The 21871-nt window shown below is 30.3% G+C and overlaps 2 protein-coding genes across 2 annotated transcripts; both read right to left on the bottom strand.

Moving 5' to 3' along the window:
* Window positions 1–3076: 3076 nt before the first annotated feature.
* Window positions 3077–6420, bottom strand: LOC110634943 (alpha-glucosidase-like). Its single transcript, XM_021784100.2, has 5 exons — window positions 6206–6420; window positions 5342–6069; window positions 4808–5038; window positions 4036–4688; window positions 3077–3961 (listed from the first exon to the last, which is right to left on the bottom strand). The coding sequence occupies exons 1-5, from the start codon at window positions 6418–6420 to the stop codon at window positions 3077–3079; spliced, it is 2712 nt and encodes a 903-aa protein (XP_021639792.2).
* A 2649-nt stretch (window positions 6421–9069) lies between these two features.
* On the bottom strand, window positions 9070–12387 carry LOC110634971 (alpha-glucosidase). Its single transcript, XM_021784138.2, has 5 exons — window positions 12016–12387; window positions 11239–11933; window positions 10874–11104; window positions 10136–10782; window positions 9070–10038 (listed from the first exon to the last, which is right to left on the bottom strand). The coding sequence occupies exons 1-5, from the start codon at window positions 12219–12221 to the stop codon at window positions 9154–9156; spliced, it is 2664 nt and encodes an 887-aa protein (XP_021639830.2). The 5' UTR covers window positions 12222–12387; the 3' UTR covers window positions 9070–9153.
* Between the last annotated feature and the right edge of the window lie 9484 nt (window positions 12388–21871).

Raw genomic sequence — 21871 nt, 5'->3', positions numbered from 1 at the left:
TGTTAATTTAATTATGAGGCCTGAATTAAATAATAAGATATTATTTCTAGGTAGTTATCGTAAGGGAGTTATAAGGAGTTAGCTAACTAAAGGGAGTTATCAGATCATGGGAAGTTATCAGTGGTTAAGAGAAACAGGAGCTAGGGAGTTATGGGAAGACATGAGACACAAAACAAATGCTGTTTTCAAAACTTTAGCAGGAACTGTTAGGTGCTACTATAAATATGCTCTGCTATGCAACATTAAAGGCCTAACCACTCAATCAATCAATTAACTACAAACTTCAACAGTCTATTTATCTTTAATTTTATCTGTCTTTTATTTTTTAAGCCTTACATTTATTTTTTAAGTCTTGTACTTAAATTTTTAGCAATCAATATAATTTCTATTACTTTCATTGTCCATTTGAAGTGAGATTTTTTATAAAGCTGCATTCAGCCTAATTAGGTTCCCACAATCATTTGAGAGAAGTCAGAAGAGCGTATAGTTGATACACTTCATATCTGGCACGTTCGTAGTCCTAAGCTGTTAGCCAGCCAAGTTGTTTCCCAAGCAAACACAAGTAGTTCTTGGTTTAACTACTAGTTTCAACTTGGAGATTGAATAATTGGATGTGAAAACTGCATTTCTACATGGTGATCTGGAAGAAGAAATGAATATGGAGCAACCAAAAGGGCTCAAAACCAAAGGAAAGGAGCATATGGTGTGTAAACTTAAAAAGAGTATTTATGGGTTGAAGCAAGCACTAAGGCAGTGGTATAAGAAGTTTAACTCTTTCATGACAAATCAAGGATACAACGAGACAACCTCAGATCACTGTGTATTTGTGAAGAACTTCATAGATGGTGATTTGTGCTTTATGTTGATGATATGCTAATTGTTTGCCACCAAATCCTTTGTAATGAAGGATTTAGGAGCGGCAAAACAAAGCATATGGATAAAGGGAATCCGCGAAAAGCGAAAAAGGAAGCTGTGGCTCTCCCAAGATAAATATGTTGAAGAGGTACTTGAACACTTGAACATGAGCAAGGCAAAAGCAGTTTCAACTCCACTTGTTGGTCACTTTAAACTTTTAGTTAATTAACGTCCTACAAGTGAGAAAGATAAAACAGAGATGAACAAAATTCCATATTCCTCAGTTGTAGGCAATCTCATGTACACGATGGTGTGCACTCAACCAGATACTGCTCATGTTGCTAGTCACTTTAACTTTCAGTTAATCAGTGTCCTACAAGTGAGAAAGATAAAGAGGAGATGAAGAAAATTCCATATTCCTCAACCGTAGGCATTCTCATGTAGTGTGCACTCAGCCAAATATCGCTCATGTTATTGGTGTGCTCAATTGTTTCCTATCAAATCTAGGAAAGGAACACTAGGTTGTAGTTAAATGGATTCTCAGGTATCTAAGAGGTACTTCAAAGTTGTGTCTATGCTTTGGCAGTGGTGAAATCATGCTAGATGGATATACAGATGAGGACATGGCAGGCATGTTGACACTAGAAAATCAACATCTAGATATCTGATGACATTTGGCAGTGTAGTTTTTTCTTTTTTTTTTTGGCAAAGTAAATTGTAGAAATGTGTAGCACTAGCCTTCGCAGAAGCTAAGTATATTGCTATAACAGAAGTTAGTATCTTGTGGTTGAAGAAATTCCTATTGGAATTGGGAATAAAGCAAGAAAAGTATTTATTTTATTGTGACAGCTAAAGTGCAATTCACTTATGTAAAATTCTGACTTTTTATTCTCGATCAAAATACATTGATGTGAGATATTGTTGGATCGGGATGTATTAGACTACAAGGAGTTGAAGCTAAAGAAAATACATAACGATGACAATAGAGTAGACATGATGACTAAAATTTTGTCAAAGGGAAAGATCGAGTTTTGTAGGCAACAAGCTGATATGAAGATAGCCCCATGTTAAGCTAACTGGGGAGATTTTTTGGCATGGTAAGCCCAACATAGGCCATGTCCATCAATTAAAAAAATTTAAACAAAAAAGGTTAAAAAGTCAAAGATTGTGTGTGTGTGTCTGTGTGTTTGCGTGCGCGCCCATGCAAGTACTCGCTATGTATGTTTAATATAGAAGCATCAAGTAGGACACGAGTTGTAGCTCATGACACCACCAAATGAAGCACCGATATGAGGCGGTGGCCCTCTCCTTCCTTCAGTTATAAAAAGGCAAGAGATGCTTCAATTTTGGAGATCAGAAAATTTAGAGAGCTTAATCGAGATTAAGAAAATTATAGCCACTATTAGAGCTCAAGCATGAGCTTGAGAGAAAAATAGGGAGATGAAAAGTAAAAGAAAATTGAGAGTGTTTTTCTTTACAAATATTTGTAAGGTCTGTTTCTATTTTTCCTTTTGAGAGTTAATACTTCTCTAGTGGAATTGTATGTTTTTCATTAATTTAGTAGAAGATTTATTTAGAGTTTGTCTTGTAATTTATTTTTCTCATATTTTTAGAGTTTTCCATGTAAATTTGATCTTTTTTTTTTTAGCTGCTCAATTTATTTTTACATGAAAAAAAAAAATATAATTGGTCTGGGTATTAATTTTCACCTCCTTTCCCTACGATAATAGTCGACATTATCATATATGCTAGGTTTTGTCTCAATTATCACAGTAATTAGAGATCAAATAAACTTTAGATGTGTTAATGATAATAATAATAATTAAAAATTCATATAATATAAATATTTTATAATTAATTTAATTTTCAGTTTATATATTTATCTTTTCATTCATATTTTTATATTTATTATAAATTTATATTTAATTTCATTAAATTTTGTTAACATCAAAATTATGCCTAAATTTACTTGAATATGAGCTCAAAGTAAATTTTTTAAGGTATGTAAATTATGGAATTTTGTGAAAACCAATTAATTATAAAGGTATCATCGTAGATCATATTTATACTTCCCTTCCAATAATGGAATGGTTAAATTATTTTAAATCACTTCAATTTAGAATTTTAGTATTTATAATGAAAATGGGACGAGATTTGCATGTAGAAGTCACTTATTTATTACTTGTATTCATAACAGAATTGCTCTGTTTGAATTTCTTAATTACAAGCCAAATTTAAGATACAACTGGAATTCGTCTCCAAGAAACAAAGAAAAGCTTAGAAACTCCAAGGCAGCAATCTGTCCATTGCTATCGAAGCTTGCTCTGGCATCTGAATTTCCAGTCCTTGTTTCATTTCTGTAGTGCAATTCATACCCCTTCAACTCCTTAAAGTTTTTTAATCCTATAAATGTCACAGTACCAATGATCCATTTCTGACTCAAAGCAAAATCTCCATTGATGATGCTTGATCCAACCACTGCTGTATCCCCAACCACTCCACCATTAAATTTAACCAAGCTCCAATTCCCACCATTTCCACCCATCTCCACACTCTCTCCATCATCTAAGAAAACTTCTCCAGTGCTGTTTTGTTGGCTGCTTACCACCACTAGCAGGTGAAATGCTGTCTTTCTAGCTTCTTCTGTCGTCAAAGCTTCTCCTTGCAAGGTCAAAATGTTACCTTCCTTGACATGCACATTTATATGTTCAAGAGGTGTATCAAGTGTGATATACTTCCCCGGGCTTACACTGATTGAATCGGAGTAATTAAACAGGCTAAACCAATTTCCTTCAGGGAAGTAGGCATCAACTGAGAATGTTCCCGAATTCAACACAGGTGAGACCAGTACGCCACTACCAATTAGAAACTGGGAATTGATTTCGTAAGTGTTGATGTCTTCAGGAAATGAGAAGAAAAGAGGCCTTGCTATAGGTGTTCCTTTGGTGTGTGCCTCGTACAGTAATGTGTAGAAGTATGGAAGCAATCGATATCGGAGTCCTAGCACCTTCCTGGCTGTTGCAGCAACTGAATCCCAGAGATAAAGCTCTTGACGAATACTGTTCTTGTCTGAGTGATCTCTCGCAAAGGGATAAAATGCTCCAAGCTGAAATAAATTAGGCAAGTTCTTTTAATATATACATAGAATATATTACAGCTGAAGTGTTGATAGTATTTTACCTGAATCCAACGTTGACAGAGTTCTTCATTTGTATTTCCAATAAATCCACATATATCAGCACCAACAATTGGTATTCCAAATAAACCAAAATTCAATATCGCAGGAATGGTGTTGGCCAAATCAACCCATGAGGAGGCAATGTCTCCAGTCCAATGAGCAGTATACTTGCCAGAACTTACAAAAGTAGATCTAGATAGCACAAATGGCCTCTTGCCAGTCAAATTTTTTAAGGTTTCATGGGTTGCCTTAGCATTCAGCAGTCCATACAAGTTATGGGCATTATATTCTGGAATGTCGCCAAAATGCATAGATGATGCCGGCACTGTCTTAAAGTTGATTAAAATCTCATTTCCTTTTCCAGCATTTTTAATCCAGTAAGGAGGATTTTCAAAGGTGGAGTATGACAGTAATGGGGAAGTGATGAAATTAGATATCTCGTTCATGTCAAGCCAAAGACCATCAACAGGAACGATATCTCGAAACTGTTTAATCTCGTCCCTCCAGAAGGTTGTGGTGTTTGGATTCAGAAAATCAGGGAAGTAGACAGGTCCTGGCCAAACTTGTCCCAAGTAAGGAACGCCCTCACGTTTAATGAACACATCAGCTTGCAGTCCCCTCTTAAAAGTTCCATAGGAATCATTTACGCTAATGCCTGTGGAAGGAAAAAACCATGATAAAACATGAAATTAAGAATAGATATTAAAGAGTTTCAGGTTTATTACTTCGAGCTAAACAAGAAAATAAAGTTGATTTTTTCGGCAAAATACTTACCAGGATCCACAATAACAATGTATTTTTGACCGTTTTGATGAAGTTTATCAACAAAATTTTTCAAACGATCAGCAGGAAAGTTAATGGGATCGAGAGTGAAAATCTTATAAGCATCCATGTAATCAATATCTGTCCACATAACTTCAAGAGGGATACTAGCATTTGCATAGCTAGCAACCACGCCTTCAAGATCCGAAACATTCTTGTAGCCATATCGACACTGATGAAAGCCTTCACAGAAGGAAAAAAATCAAAGAAAAAAAGAGTAGCCAAAACAAAATCTTGATGGTGTAAGAAAGATAATCTAAAATAATCTCAAGAACCAAAAATAAGATCAATGTGAGGTTCATTTTCAAAAGAAAATGTGAGGTTAATGAATCAATAAAGTAATGTTATGCATTTTTTAATTTTACGCAATAAAAAATTCATATTTTTATGAAGGATTTACCACTAAATTCGTGGAGTATAGTGGAATTTACATATTTTAAATTATAAAGGAAAGCTTATTTAAAAATAAAAACTAAGTAAAATTACCAAAAGACCAGTATGGCACAGGCGTAGGACGGCCGATGAGTTCCGTATACTGCTGAATAACCGTATCAGGAGATGGTCCAGCAAAAATATACAAGTCAATTATACCACCTATCGCCTTGTAAGTTATCCTGTCACCGGTGTAGATTATGTCCATCCCATTGCTATTCAACAATAAAACACCGTGACTAGTTCCCGCCGGGACTTTGCCATCGGCTGACGCTGATCGGACGTCAACGTAAAATGGGTGAGACCCATAAAGATTCACATCCTGAGTTGAGCTTGCAATGTCTAAATTCCATAAAGTGAAAGTGTCATTTGCCTTCAACTTAAAGGAGCTCTTTGTGTGCTCTCCGAGGCCATACAGGGAAGACCTGTTTTGTGGAAGTGAGGAGGAGAACTGGATGTACTGATCCTTGAAGACCAGGAAAGTGCTGGAGTTATTCGTGTCCGGCGACGAGTCAAAGAGGACATCGCCATTGGATTTGCGTGACACGGAAAAGCCGAAAGGAGTAGTGTTATAAAGAGTGAAAATGAGGTCAGAGGTGGGGCTGGAGAGGATTTGGTTTTCCAGAAGGGCTCCTTGGTTGACCGGAGAATCGTCGACGGAACCTCTTACTTTGAAATGCTGTGAGGGAATGTTATTGCGGGGAATGAGTTCTTGTGGGATCTCCCATCTTTGTGCTTTGGAGTCCGTTATTCTGATTCTGAGACGCTCATTCGTTTCATAGCTGCATTAATGGCATAGCCCAAACGAGAAAAAACCAGTAAAAATCAGATAAAAGTTATAAAACCAAACAGTGTTCAGTAACTTTCCCCGAATAGTCTGGCAGTTTCCCAGAAAGTTTGGGATGAAAATTAACATACCTGGCCAAAAGATTGAGACTTTCAATATCATCCCCATAGACAGTAGATTTATTGACGGGTCTAAGATCAGCTTTCAAAGAATTATTGGTTAAACTAACGGTGGTGGGCTCAATTACATAGCCATAGCCAACAGTTCCTATTTCTTGCCCAAGTGAGAATGGAAATAAGATGGTCAAGAAGAGAAGTAGGAGATGAGAATGAGATTGTCTCTCCATAGACAACTCTTTGAGAAAATTAAATTAGTTTACATATTGAATGAAAAGAAACATTTACATATAGGTGCTCAAGCTATTTCTCTGGGATCCACATTTCATAATTTATGGAATGGCTAAATTTTTGTGAGTATACAGGGCACTAAAAATATATTTTCTTAAATATTTTATTGAAATTTCCTTGTTTTTGTTCATTATTATTAAAATTATTAAAAAATATTTCCTTCAATAATGTGATTATCTAATTATGTTAAAATTTTAATTAATTAACATTTTCTCTTACTAATTTGATCATATTTCCTTTAATTATTTGCAATTATCATTAATTAATTAAAACTTTTCCTTAACATTCTATTTGGCAACTCATGTGAGGGAGGAAAGAAAATGAAAATGAAATAAAGTTATTATCCTTCTTCTTATCATTTTCCCTTGTCCTTTTTGGATGAGGGAAAAATAAAAAGAGAAAAATGTAAATAAATAAAATTAAAAATATTATACCTTATTTAAAAAGAAAGAAAATAAATAGAGGAAAGAAACACTATAATTTTATAATTTTGCCTTCTATAAGTTCATAAGGTTAATAGAGTTAGAAAGGTAATTTTATCATAATTTTTCTCCCCATTTTGTGTTATTTTCTCTCCAAATTTTCCTTTTCCTCATTATTTTACCTCTCTAATCAAACATAGGAAAGTTGCTTTCCTTATTTATTTTTCTCCCTTATTTTAATTCCTCCATTATTTTTCCTCAAACCAAACAGGCTGTAAATTGTTTGATAGATTTCCTCTAATTATGCTATAATTATAATTAAATCAAAATCCATTTCATTAAATAGTTTAGTCATATTACATATTATTAACCTTAAATAGTTTAGACAAATTTTTTTTAGTTAATACATTATAATTAATAAAAATTTATTCCTAAGAAAATGAAATTAATTCCTTAAATGGTTTGATGAGATGTTTTTTAATCATGTCTCTATTACAACTAATCACAAAGTTTCCTTTTAATAATTTATTCATATTTCATTTAACTATTTTATAACTGTCATTAATAAAAATTTTACCCTTAAATAATTTGATGACATTTCATTAATTATGCATTCCTTTAAAATTTTTCCTTTTATTTCATGGATTAGATTGTTTTCAATTTCAGTCAAATTCCAAATCACTAATATGAGTCGTTTCTTAAATTTGAGCCCTAATCAAAATTAATTCTATTTAAAAAATAAAATTATAGGACTGAACAATTTTAATCTGGTCTAAAATCATGAAACTCTTAATGCATGATATATATATATATATAAAAGATTGCATCTCTGAGTAGGATTGTATAGATTTTCTACTAAATTAAGAAAGTTAAACTTAATATGACCAAAAATATAAAAAAAAAAAGTGATATCATATAATTATAATTAAAAAAATTAAAGATTATTTATATAGTTTTAAAGCCTTTCTAATCATATATAAGTGTATATAAATTTATTAAATTTGTGTATTTGTTATCATATGGATTAAAGATTGTATAACTACTTAAAGATGGCATATATTTGAAATGTTTTTTTTTTTTTCTTTAATGAGTATCATCAGGATTGCCATAAAGTTTTTTTTAGTAACCATCATCATTTGTGACATTTTAATATTCATTAGTATAATTAATTTAATAAATTTTGAGTTATCTAAAGTTATTTATTAATTATAACATAACATATATATTAATAGGGCTGTACACATTTTTTGGGGTCTCGAATGGAAAAATGATATCAAATCGAAATTATTTTGATACTTTCGTTTAATTATGATTCTTCACTCATAACTAAACTAGAATCATAGTAAAACTGAACTGAAATCATTTTGAATCGAAATCAAACCAAAAATTAAATTTATACATATATTTTTTTTATATTTTTCTAAATGTATTATGTACTTTAATATAATTATATATATATATATATGGTATTATTATATTTCATTACTTTATAATTCTTAATTATAAATATAATATATATATATATATATATATATATATATATTAATTCATAATTATATTTGTATCTTATAGTTAAATATTAAATAATTAATAAATAATTAAAATATTTATTATATGATATAATTATACTATTATATTATATAATGATCTTAATCCTAAATTATATATACATTTTATAATTAAAAGTTATAAAATTTAGAAATAGTTAAAAAAATATATCCCTAATTCAAAACTTAAATGTTAATTCAAATATAATTTTTTTAAGAAAATAATTATATAAAATTGTTTCAAAAATTAAGAATACAAAAATAAAATACCATACCAAATCGAAACCAAAACAACAAAGAACTGAATTATAATTATACTAAAATTTCAATTCGATTCTGATTTCTGGGCAAACCTCGAATTAAATCAGAACCATACACCTCTATGTATTAAGATTTTTTCACTTTGGATGTTTCATTTAATTATGAATCATAATTGTATTGAAGAAAAATGTGATAGTACCGCCAGAAAATACTATACTATAATTGCAATTGATATTATGTACTTATATATTTTTTACTTTAGAACATATTTGGGAAAAATTATAAATATAATTAATGATACTTAATTAAATACTACTATACTTATTTCTATAAAATCTTGAGTTTGAAAATCAACCAGTAAAGATCAATCATTATTGTTTTTATTCATTCATAACAGAATTGTTCTATTTAAAATTATTGCTGAACAACAGAGAATCATTTCTTACAAGCTAAATTTGAGCTCTAACTGGAATTCCTCTCCAAGAAACAAAGAAAAGCCCAAAATCTCCAAGGAAGCAATCTGTCTATTGCTATCAAAGCTTGCCCTTACATCTGAATTTCCATTTTTTGTTTCATTTTTTGTATGCAATTCATACCCTTTCAACTCCTTGGCATTTTTTAATCCTATAAATGTCACATTACCTATGATCCATTTTTTACTCGTTGCAAATTCTCCATTAATGATGCTTGATCCGACCATGGCTATATGCCCTACCATCCCACCATGAAATTTCACCAAGCTCCACTTCCCTCCCTCTCCTCCCATTTTCACACTCTCTCCATCATCTAAGAAAACTTCTCCACTACTGTTTTCTCTGCTGCTAATAACCACTAGCAGATGGAATGGTGTCCTTCTAGCTTCTTTTGCTGTCATGGCTTCTCCTTGTAAGGCCAAAATGTTACCTTCATGAACATGCACATTTATATGATCTGCTGGAGCATCAAGTTTCATGTACTTTCCTGTATCTGCACTAAGTGAATGTGAGTAGTTAAAAAGGTCGAACCAATTTCCAGCCGGGATGTATGCATCAACTGATACTGCTCCTGGCTTTAGCACAGGTGACACCATCACACCTTTGCCAATTAGAAACTGAGAGCTGATTTCGTAAGTCCTGATGTCTTGAGGGAATGAGAAGAACAGAGGCCGAGCTATTGGAGTCCCTTTAGTGTGTGCCTCATACATCAGTGTGTAGAAGTAAGGAAGTAATTGGTATCGGAGACCAAGCACCTTCTTAGCTGTTGCTGCAACAGAATCCCATAGATAAAGCTCTTGACGCTTTTTGTCTTTTGCTGAATGGTCTCTTGCAAAGGGGTAAAATGCACCTAGCTGCATATCACAACAAAAATTTTGAAATTATTATGTTCGGTTGAACCACATATAAAATTACAATATGCTTTCAAATTCCAACTAACCACATATTTACCTGAATCCAACGACGACAGAGCTCCTCAGTCGTGTCCCCAGAAAAGCCACATATGTCAGCACCAACCATTGGAATTCCAAACAATCCAAAATTCAGTATAGATGGAATAGAGTAAGCTAAATCATCCCATTGGGCAGCATTGTCTCCAGTCCAATGTGCTGTGTACTTGCCAGAGCCAATAAAAGTTGATCTAGAAAGAATGAAAGGCCTTTTATCAGTCACATTGATTAGAGCTGCATTGGTGGTTTTTGATTCCAATAAACCATAAAGGTTATGAACATTGTACTCCACAATGTCTCCATAATGTACAGATGTTGCTGGGATGGTTTTGTTGTTAATAGGTCGTCGAACGCCAGCAATGTTGATCTTGTACGGAGGATCATCAAGTTTAGAGAAAGGTGTGGGAGAAGGATCTATGAAGTTGGATATCTCATTCATGTCAAGCCAGAGACCATCAAAGGGGATAAGATCTCGAAACCTTTTGATCTCATTTCTCCAGAACTCTCTACCACCCGGATTTAGAAAGTCGGGGAAGTAGACTGATCCAGGCCAGACCCTCCCCATGTAAGGAATGCCACCATGTTTAATGAAGATATCAGCCTCCATCCCTCTAATGTAAGTCGCATATGTAGAGTTTACACTGATACCTATACGTGTAGAATTCCAGTGGAATTAAGAACTCACACCACCTAGTATTAACAGACCTTTAAGGAGTTTCAATATCAAGCCAATGCATACCAGGATCCAAGATGAGCACATATTTCTGACCATTTTGATGAAGGGTGTCAACAAAATTCTTCATCTTTTCCAATGGAAAGTTGACAGGATCAAGAGTGAAATCCTTGAATCCATCCATGTAATCAATATCTGTCCAGATTACTTCAAGAGGAATACCGGCTTTTGCATAGCCAGCAACCACCCCTTCTACATCAGAAACGTTCTGGTAACCCCACCTGCATTGATGAAATCCTTCACACAGAACAATACAATGATAACATGGAATGAAATGAGAATTTGCCCATTGGATTCAACTGGTACCAACAGAAGAAACTAATCTAAACAGATTAACAGTAGAAGAAGAGAAGATATGAACTATTACTTACCAAAGGACCAATAAGGCATAGGGGCCGGCCGGCCGATGAGCTGTGTATATTGTTGAATTACCAACTCCGGCGAAGGCCCAGCAAAAATGTATAAATCAATAAGTCCACCAATTACCTTATAACTGATTTTATCCCCTCCATAAGCTATGTCCATACCATTACTATTAAACAGCAAAACCCCGTGACTGGTCCCTGCTGCAAACTTACCGTCCGGCGATGGCGACCTGACGTCGATGTAAAATGGGTGGGACCCATAAAGATTTAAATCGACAATCGCACTGCCAATGTCAGAATTCCATAGAGTATGCGTCTGATCACCTGGTACCAACATAAACGACTTCTTGGTGTGCTCACCAAGGCCATACAGGGAAGACCTGTTTTTAGGAAGGGATGAGGAAAGCTGGATATATTGGTCCTTGAAAACAAGAAAGGTACTAGAATCTGAAGGGTCCGGCGAGGCATTGAAAATAACATCGCCGGAGGAACGACGGGCAACGGAGAAGCCGAAGGGCGTGGTGTTGTAGAGAGTAAAGATGAGGTCGGAGTTGGAATCTGAAATAAACTGGTTTTCCAATGAACTGATATGGTTCACTGCAAAGTCAACATTTTGGCGGGGAATTATATCTTGAGGGATTTCCCATCTTTGCTTATTGGAATCTGCTATGCGAATCCTCAAGCGATCTTTTGACTCGAAGCTGCTAGGATCAGCAAAGCCAAATGCATCATTTTCTTGACCATTTAATAAATTCTAAGTGAAAAAAAAAAAATTAAGCTCACCTGGCGATCAGGTTTAGATTTTGAAGGTCAGGACCAAAAGAGGAGGAATTCTTAATGAGATGAAGATCGGCTTTCAACTTTCCAGAGGCATCAATTCCAGCAGATTGAATTCTGTAGCCATACCCAACTGGTTTTGCTTCTCCATTGGATAGATAACAGAGAAAGAAGACGAAAAAGAGAATCAACTGATAGGAAAAAATGATCATTTTTGAGTTGAAGAAGAGAATGCTTTGCTTCAACTGTGAAGTCGAATTCTAACTTGAGGACGATCGCAGCATTCCTTCTTCTTCTTCTAGTTCTGTCGTTTGATAAAACAGAGGTCTTTGCCTCTTTGGTTAACACTATCGCAATACCTTTAGCTTAATGGACATAGGAAAAGACAAGGTTATTGACTTGTAGTCAATTTTTTTGTAATAATGGCAAATGTCTAAATTCGCCGTTCTTTTTCCCTGTTATGCTCTTATTCTTATCATCTCCCTCTAATCTTCTGGAAGTTAGATAAGATTTTCTTCTTACTTTCTCATAATTACGGAATTGAGCATTTGTGAGTAAATTCCGACGGAATTTAATAAAATAAATTTAAATAATATATCATTAAATTAATACATATAAAATTTAATTTTATATATTAAATATATATTATTTAAATCTATTTATAAAAATATTTAATCAAATATAATATATAAATTTTTATAATAATATTTATAAATTTTTTTATATCATTAATTAAACTAAAATGAACTTAAGTTATATTTTTTTTTTATCAAAAATATCATTGTGATCTTTAACCTTAACCTAAACATTCTTTCAATCCAATCAATTCTTTTCTCACTCAATTTTTCAATTTCAATGGACAGTAAAAATGAATTAAAATTCTACTTGCATAAAAAAAAAATCCAAAATATGCATAAAATAACCTCTGTATTTAGACATAGGTTTGGTTCAGTCGTCTTGAAATTGGATTGAGAGGGGAGGCTAGGGCCAGTTCAAATTCAAGTTTAAGGGTTCCTTTAACCTTGTTCGAATTAGATTGGAATCGCTGGTCCAACTTGTTATTTTTGTCCAATTCGTAAGAGATTTTGGATTTTACTTTTTCTTTTTTTAATTTTAAATAGAAAATTTACAATTAGTCATATGCTTTATCTTATATTACACTTTAATTTTTAAATATTAAAAAATTAATTATTTAGTCCTGAGTTTAATTTGTTCCATACTATATTTTAATCTCTAAATTTTAAAAAATAAATTATTTAATCTTTTTAATTTTAATATATAAAATAATTTAGTCTCCATAATTTTTATATTTACAATAATTTTATTCATTGAAAGAAAGATTAAATTATTCTATATATTAAAATTGTAGGGGCTAAAGCATGATACGATATAAATTTGAGGACTAAATAATTAATTTTTAAAAATTCAAAAACGAAAGTATAATATAGTGTAAAACTTAGTGATTAAATAATTAATTTTTTAAAATCTATTGACCAAAATGTAAAATAAGATATCAAATTATAAATTTCTCTTTTAAATAAATCTATATTCATTAAAAACCATAATTTTCTTTCTTAAAATTGAAAATTTTAATTCTCTCTTTTAAAATTGCACAATTAAGTCAATTTCCATTTTCAATTAAGACAATTTTTTAATTAAGAAGTCTCTCCTAAAGTAAGTCAATTTCCTTATTAACATTTTAATTGACTTTCTATTAAAGACCTAAAATTCCATAATTAATTCAATTTTCATTTTCAATTTTCGATCAACATATTGACGTTCTGTTTTTAATTTTTAATTAAAACCTCTATCTTAAAACAAATAAATTTCTATTTTAATTGTTCTAATTAAGGTTTAATTAAAGATCTCAATTAAAAATCCATTTCTATAAATTTGAGTAAAATTAAATCGAATATGACTGAACCATATTCAAACCGAAATCACTCAAAATCAGAATTAAAACCACCCAAAAATTGGTGCAGGATCTGTCAAGATTAGAACCATGAGGAATCGGACCTAACTGGTCTAGTCCCAATCTTATCTCCCCAAATTAGAAATATTGGTCCAAGAAGACCACTTCACAATTGTACATTTGAATGCCGAGGTTCTGTTTCTAACAATGCACTTTGAGGTTCTATTACTAACAATGCACTTCCTTGTTTCCAAGTATGAATATTTGGAACATAAATTTTATAGGTAAATAAATTTATTGATGATTCAATATTGAAGTAGAGCGGATTCTCATACCATATAAAGAAAATAGACTAAATTTAATTTCACCTTAAAAGCTAACTCTAAAAGGAGAGATTTATCCAATTTTTACATATAACTCAAATACCCCATCCCAAAACCAACGAAAAAAACACAGTTTACTTTCACTTTCAATTCCTCGTATTAAAGAACAAGCTGAAAACTTAGCTTGTTTGTCATCAATCACTTATAAAAAAAAAAAATTAATACTGTATTTACAAATTTGTCGCTAATAATATGATTTAGTGGCAGATCTATCATTATCCATTTTTATTTTATCATTAATGCCTTTTATACGATAAACATAAATGTTAATAGGATAAATTATAATTTAATTTCTGATATTTTACAAAACTTACAATTTAATTCTTATATTTTCAAAACCAAATAATTTAGTTTATGAGATTTGATAAAACCTTCAACTTAATTACTGTCGTTAGAATTCCGTTGAGTTATTGTTAATTTTATAAAATATGGCCAAAATACCCTTATCTTTATTTTTAATATAAAAATAATTTAGTTCCTAAAATTTTATTTTCTTAATAATTTAGTTCTAATGTTTTGTTTTATTAATAATTTAGTTTTTAAATTTTTAAAATGTGGATAAAAAATTTAAATTTAAATTATTAAAATATGGATTAAATATTTTGAGGTCCTTAAAAATTTTAATTAATTACAAAATCATTTATATATTTTATAAATTGATCCTTAACTAGTATAACTATTTATAAATAATCCCTTATAATTTTGTAAAATTCTATTTATGTCATTATTATTTTTATAATTTATAATAATTATATATATATATATATCAATTTATAATATTTTCTTATATTATATTGTTCTATATAAAAAAAAGAAAAAATTATTAATATGAAAGCAAATTGTTATTAAAATAAACTTTAAGAACTAAATTGTTTTTAAAATGAAAATATAGTTAAAAATATTTTGGTATTTTTACTAAATTTAATGAGAGATTAACCATAATTCTAATGATAAGAACTAGCTTGTAGATTTATTAAAATGTTAAGAATTAAAACTATGAGATTAAATTATAGATTCTATCAAATCTCAAAGTTAAGTTACATAATTTTAAAAATATAGAAATAAAATTATAAATTTTATCAAATTTCATGAATTAAATTGAGTTTCCCATGATAAGAATCTTTGGCAAAGAACAGGCTGTGATCACTAGTGTGATGAAGATACCATAACAAACATATAAAAGCTATCCAATGATCTTCGGTCACGCTATAAATTGACACAACTTGTTTATTAAGAATGCAACGGTTGGACGCGTAGATCCAATAATTCAGTATTTTTATTAAAAAAAAATTATTGATTTTTCATCAATCGAACTAAAATGAACTTAAGTTATATATATATATATATATATATATATATATATATATATAACTTAAGTTCATTTTATATATTTTATCAAAAATATCATTGTGATCTTTAACCTTAACCTAAGCATTCTTTCAATACAATCAATTCTTTTCTCACTCAAGTTTTCAATTTCAATGGACAGTAAAAATGAATTAAAATTCTACTTGCATAAAAAAAATCCAAAATATGTATAAAATAACCTCTGTATTTAGACATGGCCATCTTGGAATTGAATTGAGAGAGGAGGTTAGGGCCTGTTCAAGTTCAAGGGTTTCTTTAACCTTGTTCGAATTAGATTGGAATCGCTGGTCCAACTTGTTGCTTTTGTCCAGTTCGTCATAGATCTTGGATTTTACTTTTTTTTTTATTTTAAATAGAAAATTTATAATTTAGTCATATGTTTTGCCCTATATTACACTTTAATTCATGAATTTTGAGAAATTAATTATTTAGTCATGAGTTTTGTACTATATTATACTAATCTCTAGATTTCGAGAAATAATTTATTTAATTCTTTTAATTTTAATATATAGAATAATTTAGTCCCTATGATTTTAATGTGAAAGAATGATTAAATTATTCTATATATTAAAATTATATAGTGTAAATTTAAGAACTAAATAATTAATTTTTAAAAATTTAGGGACTAAAGTGTAAATAGTATAAAACTTTGGAACTAAAGTGTAAATAGTGTAAAACTTTGGAACTAAAGTGTAAATAGTGTAAAACTTTGGAATTAACTAATTAATTTTTCAAAATCTAGGGACTAAAATATAATATGAGAGACCAAATTATAAATTTTCTTTTTAAATAAATCTATATTCATTAAAAACCATAATTTTCTTTCTTAAAATTGAAAATTTTAATTGCCTCTCTTAAAATTGCACAAGTAAGTCAATTTCCATTTTCAATTAAGACAATTGTTTATTTTCAATTTTTTAATTAAGAAGTCTCTCCTAAAGTAAGTCAATTTCTTTATTAACATTTTAATTGACTTTCTATGAAAGACCTAAAATTCCATAATTAAGTCAATTTTCATTCTCAATTTTCAATCAAGATATTGACGTTCTATTTTTAATTTTTAATTAAAATGTCTATCTTAAAACAAATAAATTTCTATTTTAATTATTCTAATTAAGGTTTTAATTAAAGATCTCAATTAAAAATTTATTTTTATAAATTTGAGTAAAATTAAATCAAATCTGACTAAATCATACTCAAACCGAAATCACTCAAAATTAAAATTGAAACCACTCAAAAATTGGAGCAGGATCTGTCAAGATTAGAACCATGAGGAACCAGACCTAACTGGTCTAGTCCCAATCTTATCTCCCCAAATCAGAAATATTGTTCCAAGAAGACCACTTCACAATTGTACATATGGATGCCGAGGTTCTATTACTAACAATACACTTCCTTTTGCCGAGTATAAATACTTGAAGTATGAATTTTGTAAGCAAATATAGTTGTGGTTGACTCAATATTAAAGTAGCGCAAGTTCTGATATAATATATAAAAAAAAAACTAAATTTAATTTCACCCTAAAAACTAACTCTAAAAGGAGAGATTTGCCAAAATCTTATATATAACTCAAATATTTCATCCAAAAATCAATGTGGGAAAACACAATTTACTTTCACTTTCAATTTTTCATATTAAGGAACAAGCTGAAACTTAGCTTGTTTCTCATCAATCACTTAAGAAAAAACTTTTAATAATAGATTTACAAATTTGTCACTAATAACATGATTTAGTGGCAGATCTAACGTTTTCCATTTTTATTTTGTCATTAATGCCTTTAGAAATGAAATTTCTTGTGTCACGACCCAACCTATGGGCCGGACCGGCACTAGGATTTAGGCTGGCATAAAGCCCCCGAAGCCCGTAGTAAGCCTTACTGTTCTCAAATCCATAACCAAGCCCACAATTTAGGCCCAATATGCGTATAAAATAATTTAAATCAAACTGTTATAATTTCATTTCGGGCCAACTTAATCAAGTAATTATCATAAACTGAAATTAGAGGAGCCCAGCTCAACCATGTTACATCATTTACAAACAATTTAAAATTCATAAAAATTTTTCATTCATTAATACAAAAACTTAAATTCACGCAATCTCTGACAGGATTAATACTACTACTAGTATATGCGGAGTCCTAAATTACAAATTTGGAGAATAATAATACAATTAAGTAATCTTTTCATAATCTGAGAGGAAAGGGACAGGTTATTCTGAAAAATGTCTCCTCCTGTAGCCTAGAAAAATATGGTGAACAGGAGTAAGCGTTCGACTCAGAGAGTAAACTATCAATTTTAACCACAATCTCTATAATTATCTAAAACTAAAGCAACCTGTAGAGTGAAATGCAACATCAATAATATTTTCACATTATAACATTAAAAAGGTAATTTGGAGCACTCACACACCCAGTAATATCAATTATAATATATGGGAGCTGATCCCCTATACAGCTCCCTTAAATCCAACCTGTGCCAGTGAAGAACTCAAGCCGGATTTTCGCTTAATAAACCAAATCGGGGTCCCAGCGAAGAACTCAAGCCGTGTCTACCCCGAAGGACCGGGTCCGAGCGAAGATCTCAAGCCGTGTCTACCCGTCCTGTCCATAGCTAACACCATAGCACACGCACGTCAATTCACGCACACTGCTCTAAATTACCACAACAACATCCATGGCACTTTAACAATTATGAATGCAACATAAAACATGCCTAGTGTTTAACTACATAAATACATATTTATAAGTGATGCATGGGTATGTTTGAACATGTAATAATATCGAAATTACAATTAAAATTAATATTTTACTCACAGTACACCGATGACTATTGGGGCTACTGGATGCAGAAAAATAGCTGACCTTGATCACCTAATAATTAAATTATAAATTTATTAATACTAAGTTAAGATAAAACTCTAAAGAGGCAATAGACAGCCTAATTCATGCCAAAAATCCGGTAGAGTTTTCCCTATACCTGGGACCTACCCAACCTGCAAAAAGGCTCAAATAACACTTCTAAATTCAACTCATATCTCATTATCATTATATGGCCCATCCTAGGCCCTCCAAACCAAGCAATACTCAAAACCTTAAAAATTACGTTTTAGTCCCTAAAATTGACATTTTGTAAAAATCTACTCAAACAAGCTCTAAAAATTCTAAAATTTTGTCCTGCGGTCCTTAATAATATTATAAGACTATTGCAAAATGAATTGTAATTTTTTAATCACCCATGAATATTTTATTCAAGAATATTACTCAATTTTATAAGTTTCCAATAGCTAACATATTCTTAATTCAACCCAATTCAATATTCACATATTTAAACTGCCATCCTCAAGCTTCAAACAATCATATAAAATTTAAATATCATAATTTCAAATAATCTTATATGCCCATATGCTAAAAATCTAACTAAAATCTATCTATATTTTTCAAAAATATTCTACAATCACTCAAAAATTTAACAAATACCATAGAATATCTCCAAATAATTTTACTTTCATCATATATTTTTCTTAGAATTTTTCTCCAATTTTTCCTGTCTAAGAAACACTGCATTTATGCTCCACAGACAGAGAAATAATGAAAATAGTCTTACCCGAAGTTTATTTGTGTCTCAAAAATTCCAAAAATTTATGAGAAAGCCTCTGGAAGTCGAATCATCTCCATAGCCCACCGGAGCCACCGTCGGAACCACCGCGCATGGTGGTCGGTCGCCTGTCGCAGGCGACATTTGCCGGATCTGATCATACCATCACGTTCCTCCCCTCTTCCTCAGTCCATATGTGGTCTCGGATCGTCGATCCAACGGTCGGATCGTCCTAGATCTGACGAAAAAGCTTGAAAAACCTGAAACTTCTCTCCTCCATATCTCACCCATCTGACCTCCATTTGCTGCAAAATTGGTATCAAAAGAAAGCTCTCGGAACAAGCTTTCCAATGCCACCTGAATCGCCTCGATCGGACGTCAGATGAAGCCGGAATCGCGCCGGAAAGCCGTTGCCCACTGTGCGTGCGTTTTCTCTCTTTCTCCCTCTCTTGTCGCCGTTTCTGGTGGTTCTGGCTGTCACTGGAGGTCGTCGGCCGGGTGAGGAGCCGCTTGGGAGGTCGCCGGTCGATCACCGGAGAAAGAAAGAAGAAGAAGAGAGGGGAGGAGAGGAGAGAAGAGAAATTGGGGGGAGGGGGGGGGGTTCTCCTCCCGATTTTTGACCTTTTTTTTTTTTTTAAATGGCTGTGACAGTAGAAGTCCACTGTCACACGCCAAAGTCCCATCATTTTTTTTTTTGGTTGTTACATCTTGAGACAAACTAAATTTGTCACTAATCTCAAAAATCCATCTCTAATCTTATTTAGTAATAGATTTAGTTGATCACAAAAAACTTCGTTGCTTAAGTTATTAATGATGGATTAAAGATAAATCCATTGTAAATACATATTATTAGCGGCAAAATCGTGTCTGTTGCTAAATATACATTTAGAGGTAGTTATCTCTTTTCCCATCATAGAGTCAATAATTTTAAAATAGATAAGGAAACTCAATTTTGAGACTTTCTCATTGTTTGTATTTTAAAGGTGAAGGAAAACCAATCAAGCTTTCTTTATTCACAAACATGTTGCTTTTATATGGTAAGCATAAATGTTAATAGGATAAATTACAATTTAATCTTTGAAATTTGACAAAACTTATAACTTAATTCTTATATTTTCAAAACTAAACAATTTAATTTATGAGATTTGATAAAACCTTAACTTAATCACTGTCGTTAAAATTCCGTTAAGTTATCGTTAATTTTATAAAATATGGCTAAAATACCCTTATCTTTATTTTTAATATAAAAATAATTTAGTTCCTAAAATTTTATTTTCTTAATAATTTAGTTCTAAGGTTTTGTTTTATTAATAATTTAGTTTTTAAATTTTTAAAATGTGGATGAAAAAATTAAATTTAAATTATTAAAATATGGATTAATTATTTTAAGTTTCTTAAAAATTTTGATTAATTACAAAATCATCTATATAATTTACAAATTGATCCCTAGCTAGTATAACTATTGATAAATAAGCCTTTATAATTTTATAAAATTCTATATACGTCATTATTATTTTAATAATATATATATAATGTTTTCTTATATTATATTACATTGTTCTATATATAAAAAAATATGAATATGAACGTAAATTATTATTAAAATAAACCTTAAGGACTAAATTATTTTAAATTGAAAATATAGTTAAAAGTATTTTAATATTTTACTAAATTTAATAGAAAGTTAACCATAATTCTAATGATAAGAACTAGCTTATAGGTTTATTAAAATGTAAATAATTAAATTTCTGAGTTTTAAAACTATGAGACTAAGTTGTAGGTTTTGTCAAATTTCAGAAATTAAATTTTTTTGTTTTAAAACTATGAGATTAAGTTGTAAGTTTTGTCAAATTTTAAGAATTAAGTTACTTGGTTTTGAAAATATAAAAATTAAATTATATATTTTATCAAATTTCAGAAATTAAATTGAGTTTACCCATGTTAATTATAATATTGACATTTTACATTAGTATGAGGCAAAATAATAGAAAGATTAATTATTAATAAAATATTAAGATTTAATTAATTTAATTTTAAAATATAAAAATTCAATCATTAATATTAGGGAATTTATAATTTAGTTCTTGAGTTTTACCTTATATTATATTTTAACCATTAAGTTTTGAAAAATTAATTATTTAGTCTCATAATTTTACATTATCTTACATTTTAGTTTCTAAATTTTGAGAAATGAATTATATAGTTACTTTAATTTTAATATAAAGAATAATTTAATTCTTATAATTTTAATATTTACAATAAATTTATTCATTGTAAAAGAATTAAATTATTTTACATATATTAAAATTATAGAGAATAAAGTATGACATAACAAAAAAATTTAAAGATTAAATAATTAATTTTTAAAAATTTTAAAATTAAAATATAATATAATATAAAACTCAAAAATTAAATATATAATCTCTTAAAATTTAAAAATTAAAATATATTCTAAGACGAAATTCAAAGATTAAATTGTAAATTTTCTTTAATATTATAATATCACGCAAATTAAATTATATTTTATCATATCTTTTCCCTAAAAGGGCATTATGGTAAATGAGAAGAATTATAACGGCTAGTTGGACCAGAATCGTTGATATGTA

The sequence above is a fragment of the Hevea brasiliensis genome, chromosome 11, assembly GCF_030052815.1.
Source record: "Hevea brasiliensis isolate MT/VB/25A 57/8 chromosome 11, ASM3005281v1, whole genome shotgun sequence".
NCBI classification, from domain to species: domain Eukaryota; kingdom Viridiplantae; phylum Streptophyta; class Magnoliopsida; order Malpighiales; family Euphorbiaceae; genus Hevea; species Hevea brasiliensis.
Note: the sequence above shows the minus strand (reverse complement) of the source record. Positions and strands in the feature narration are given on the sequence as shown.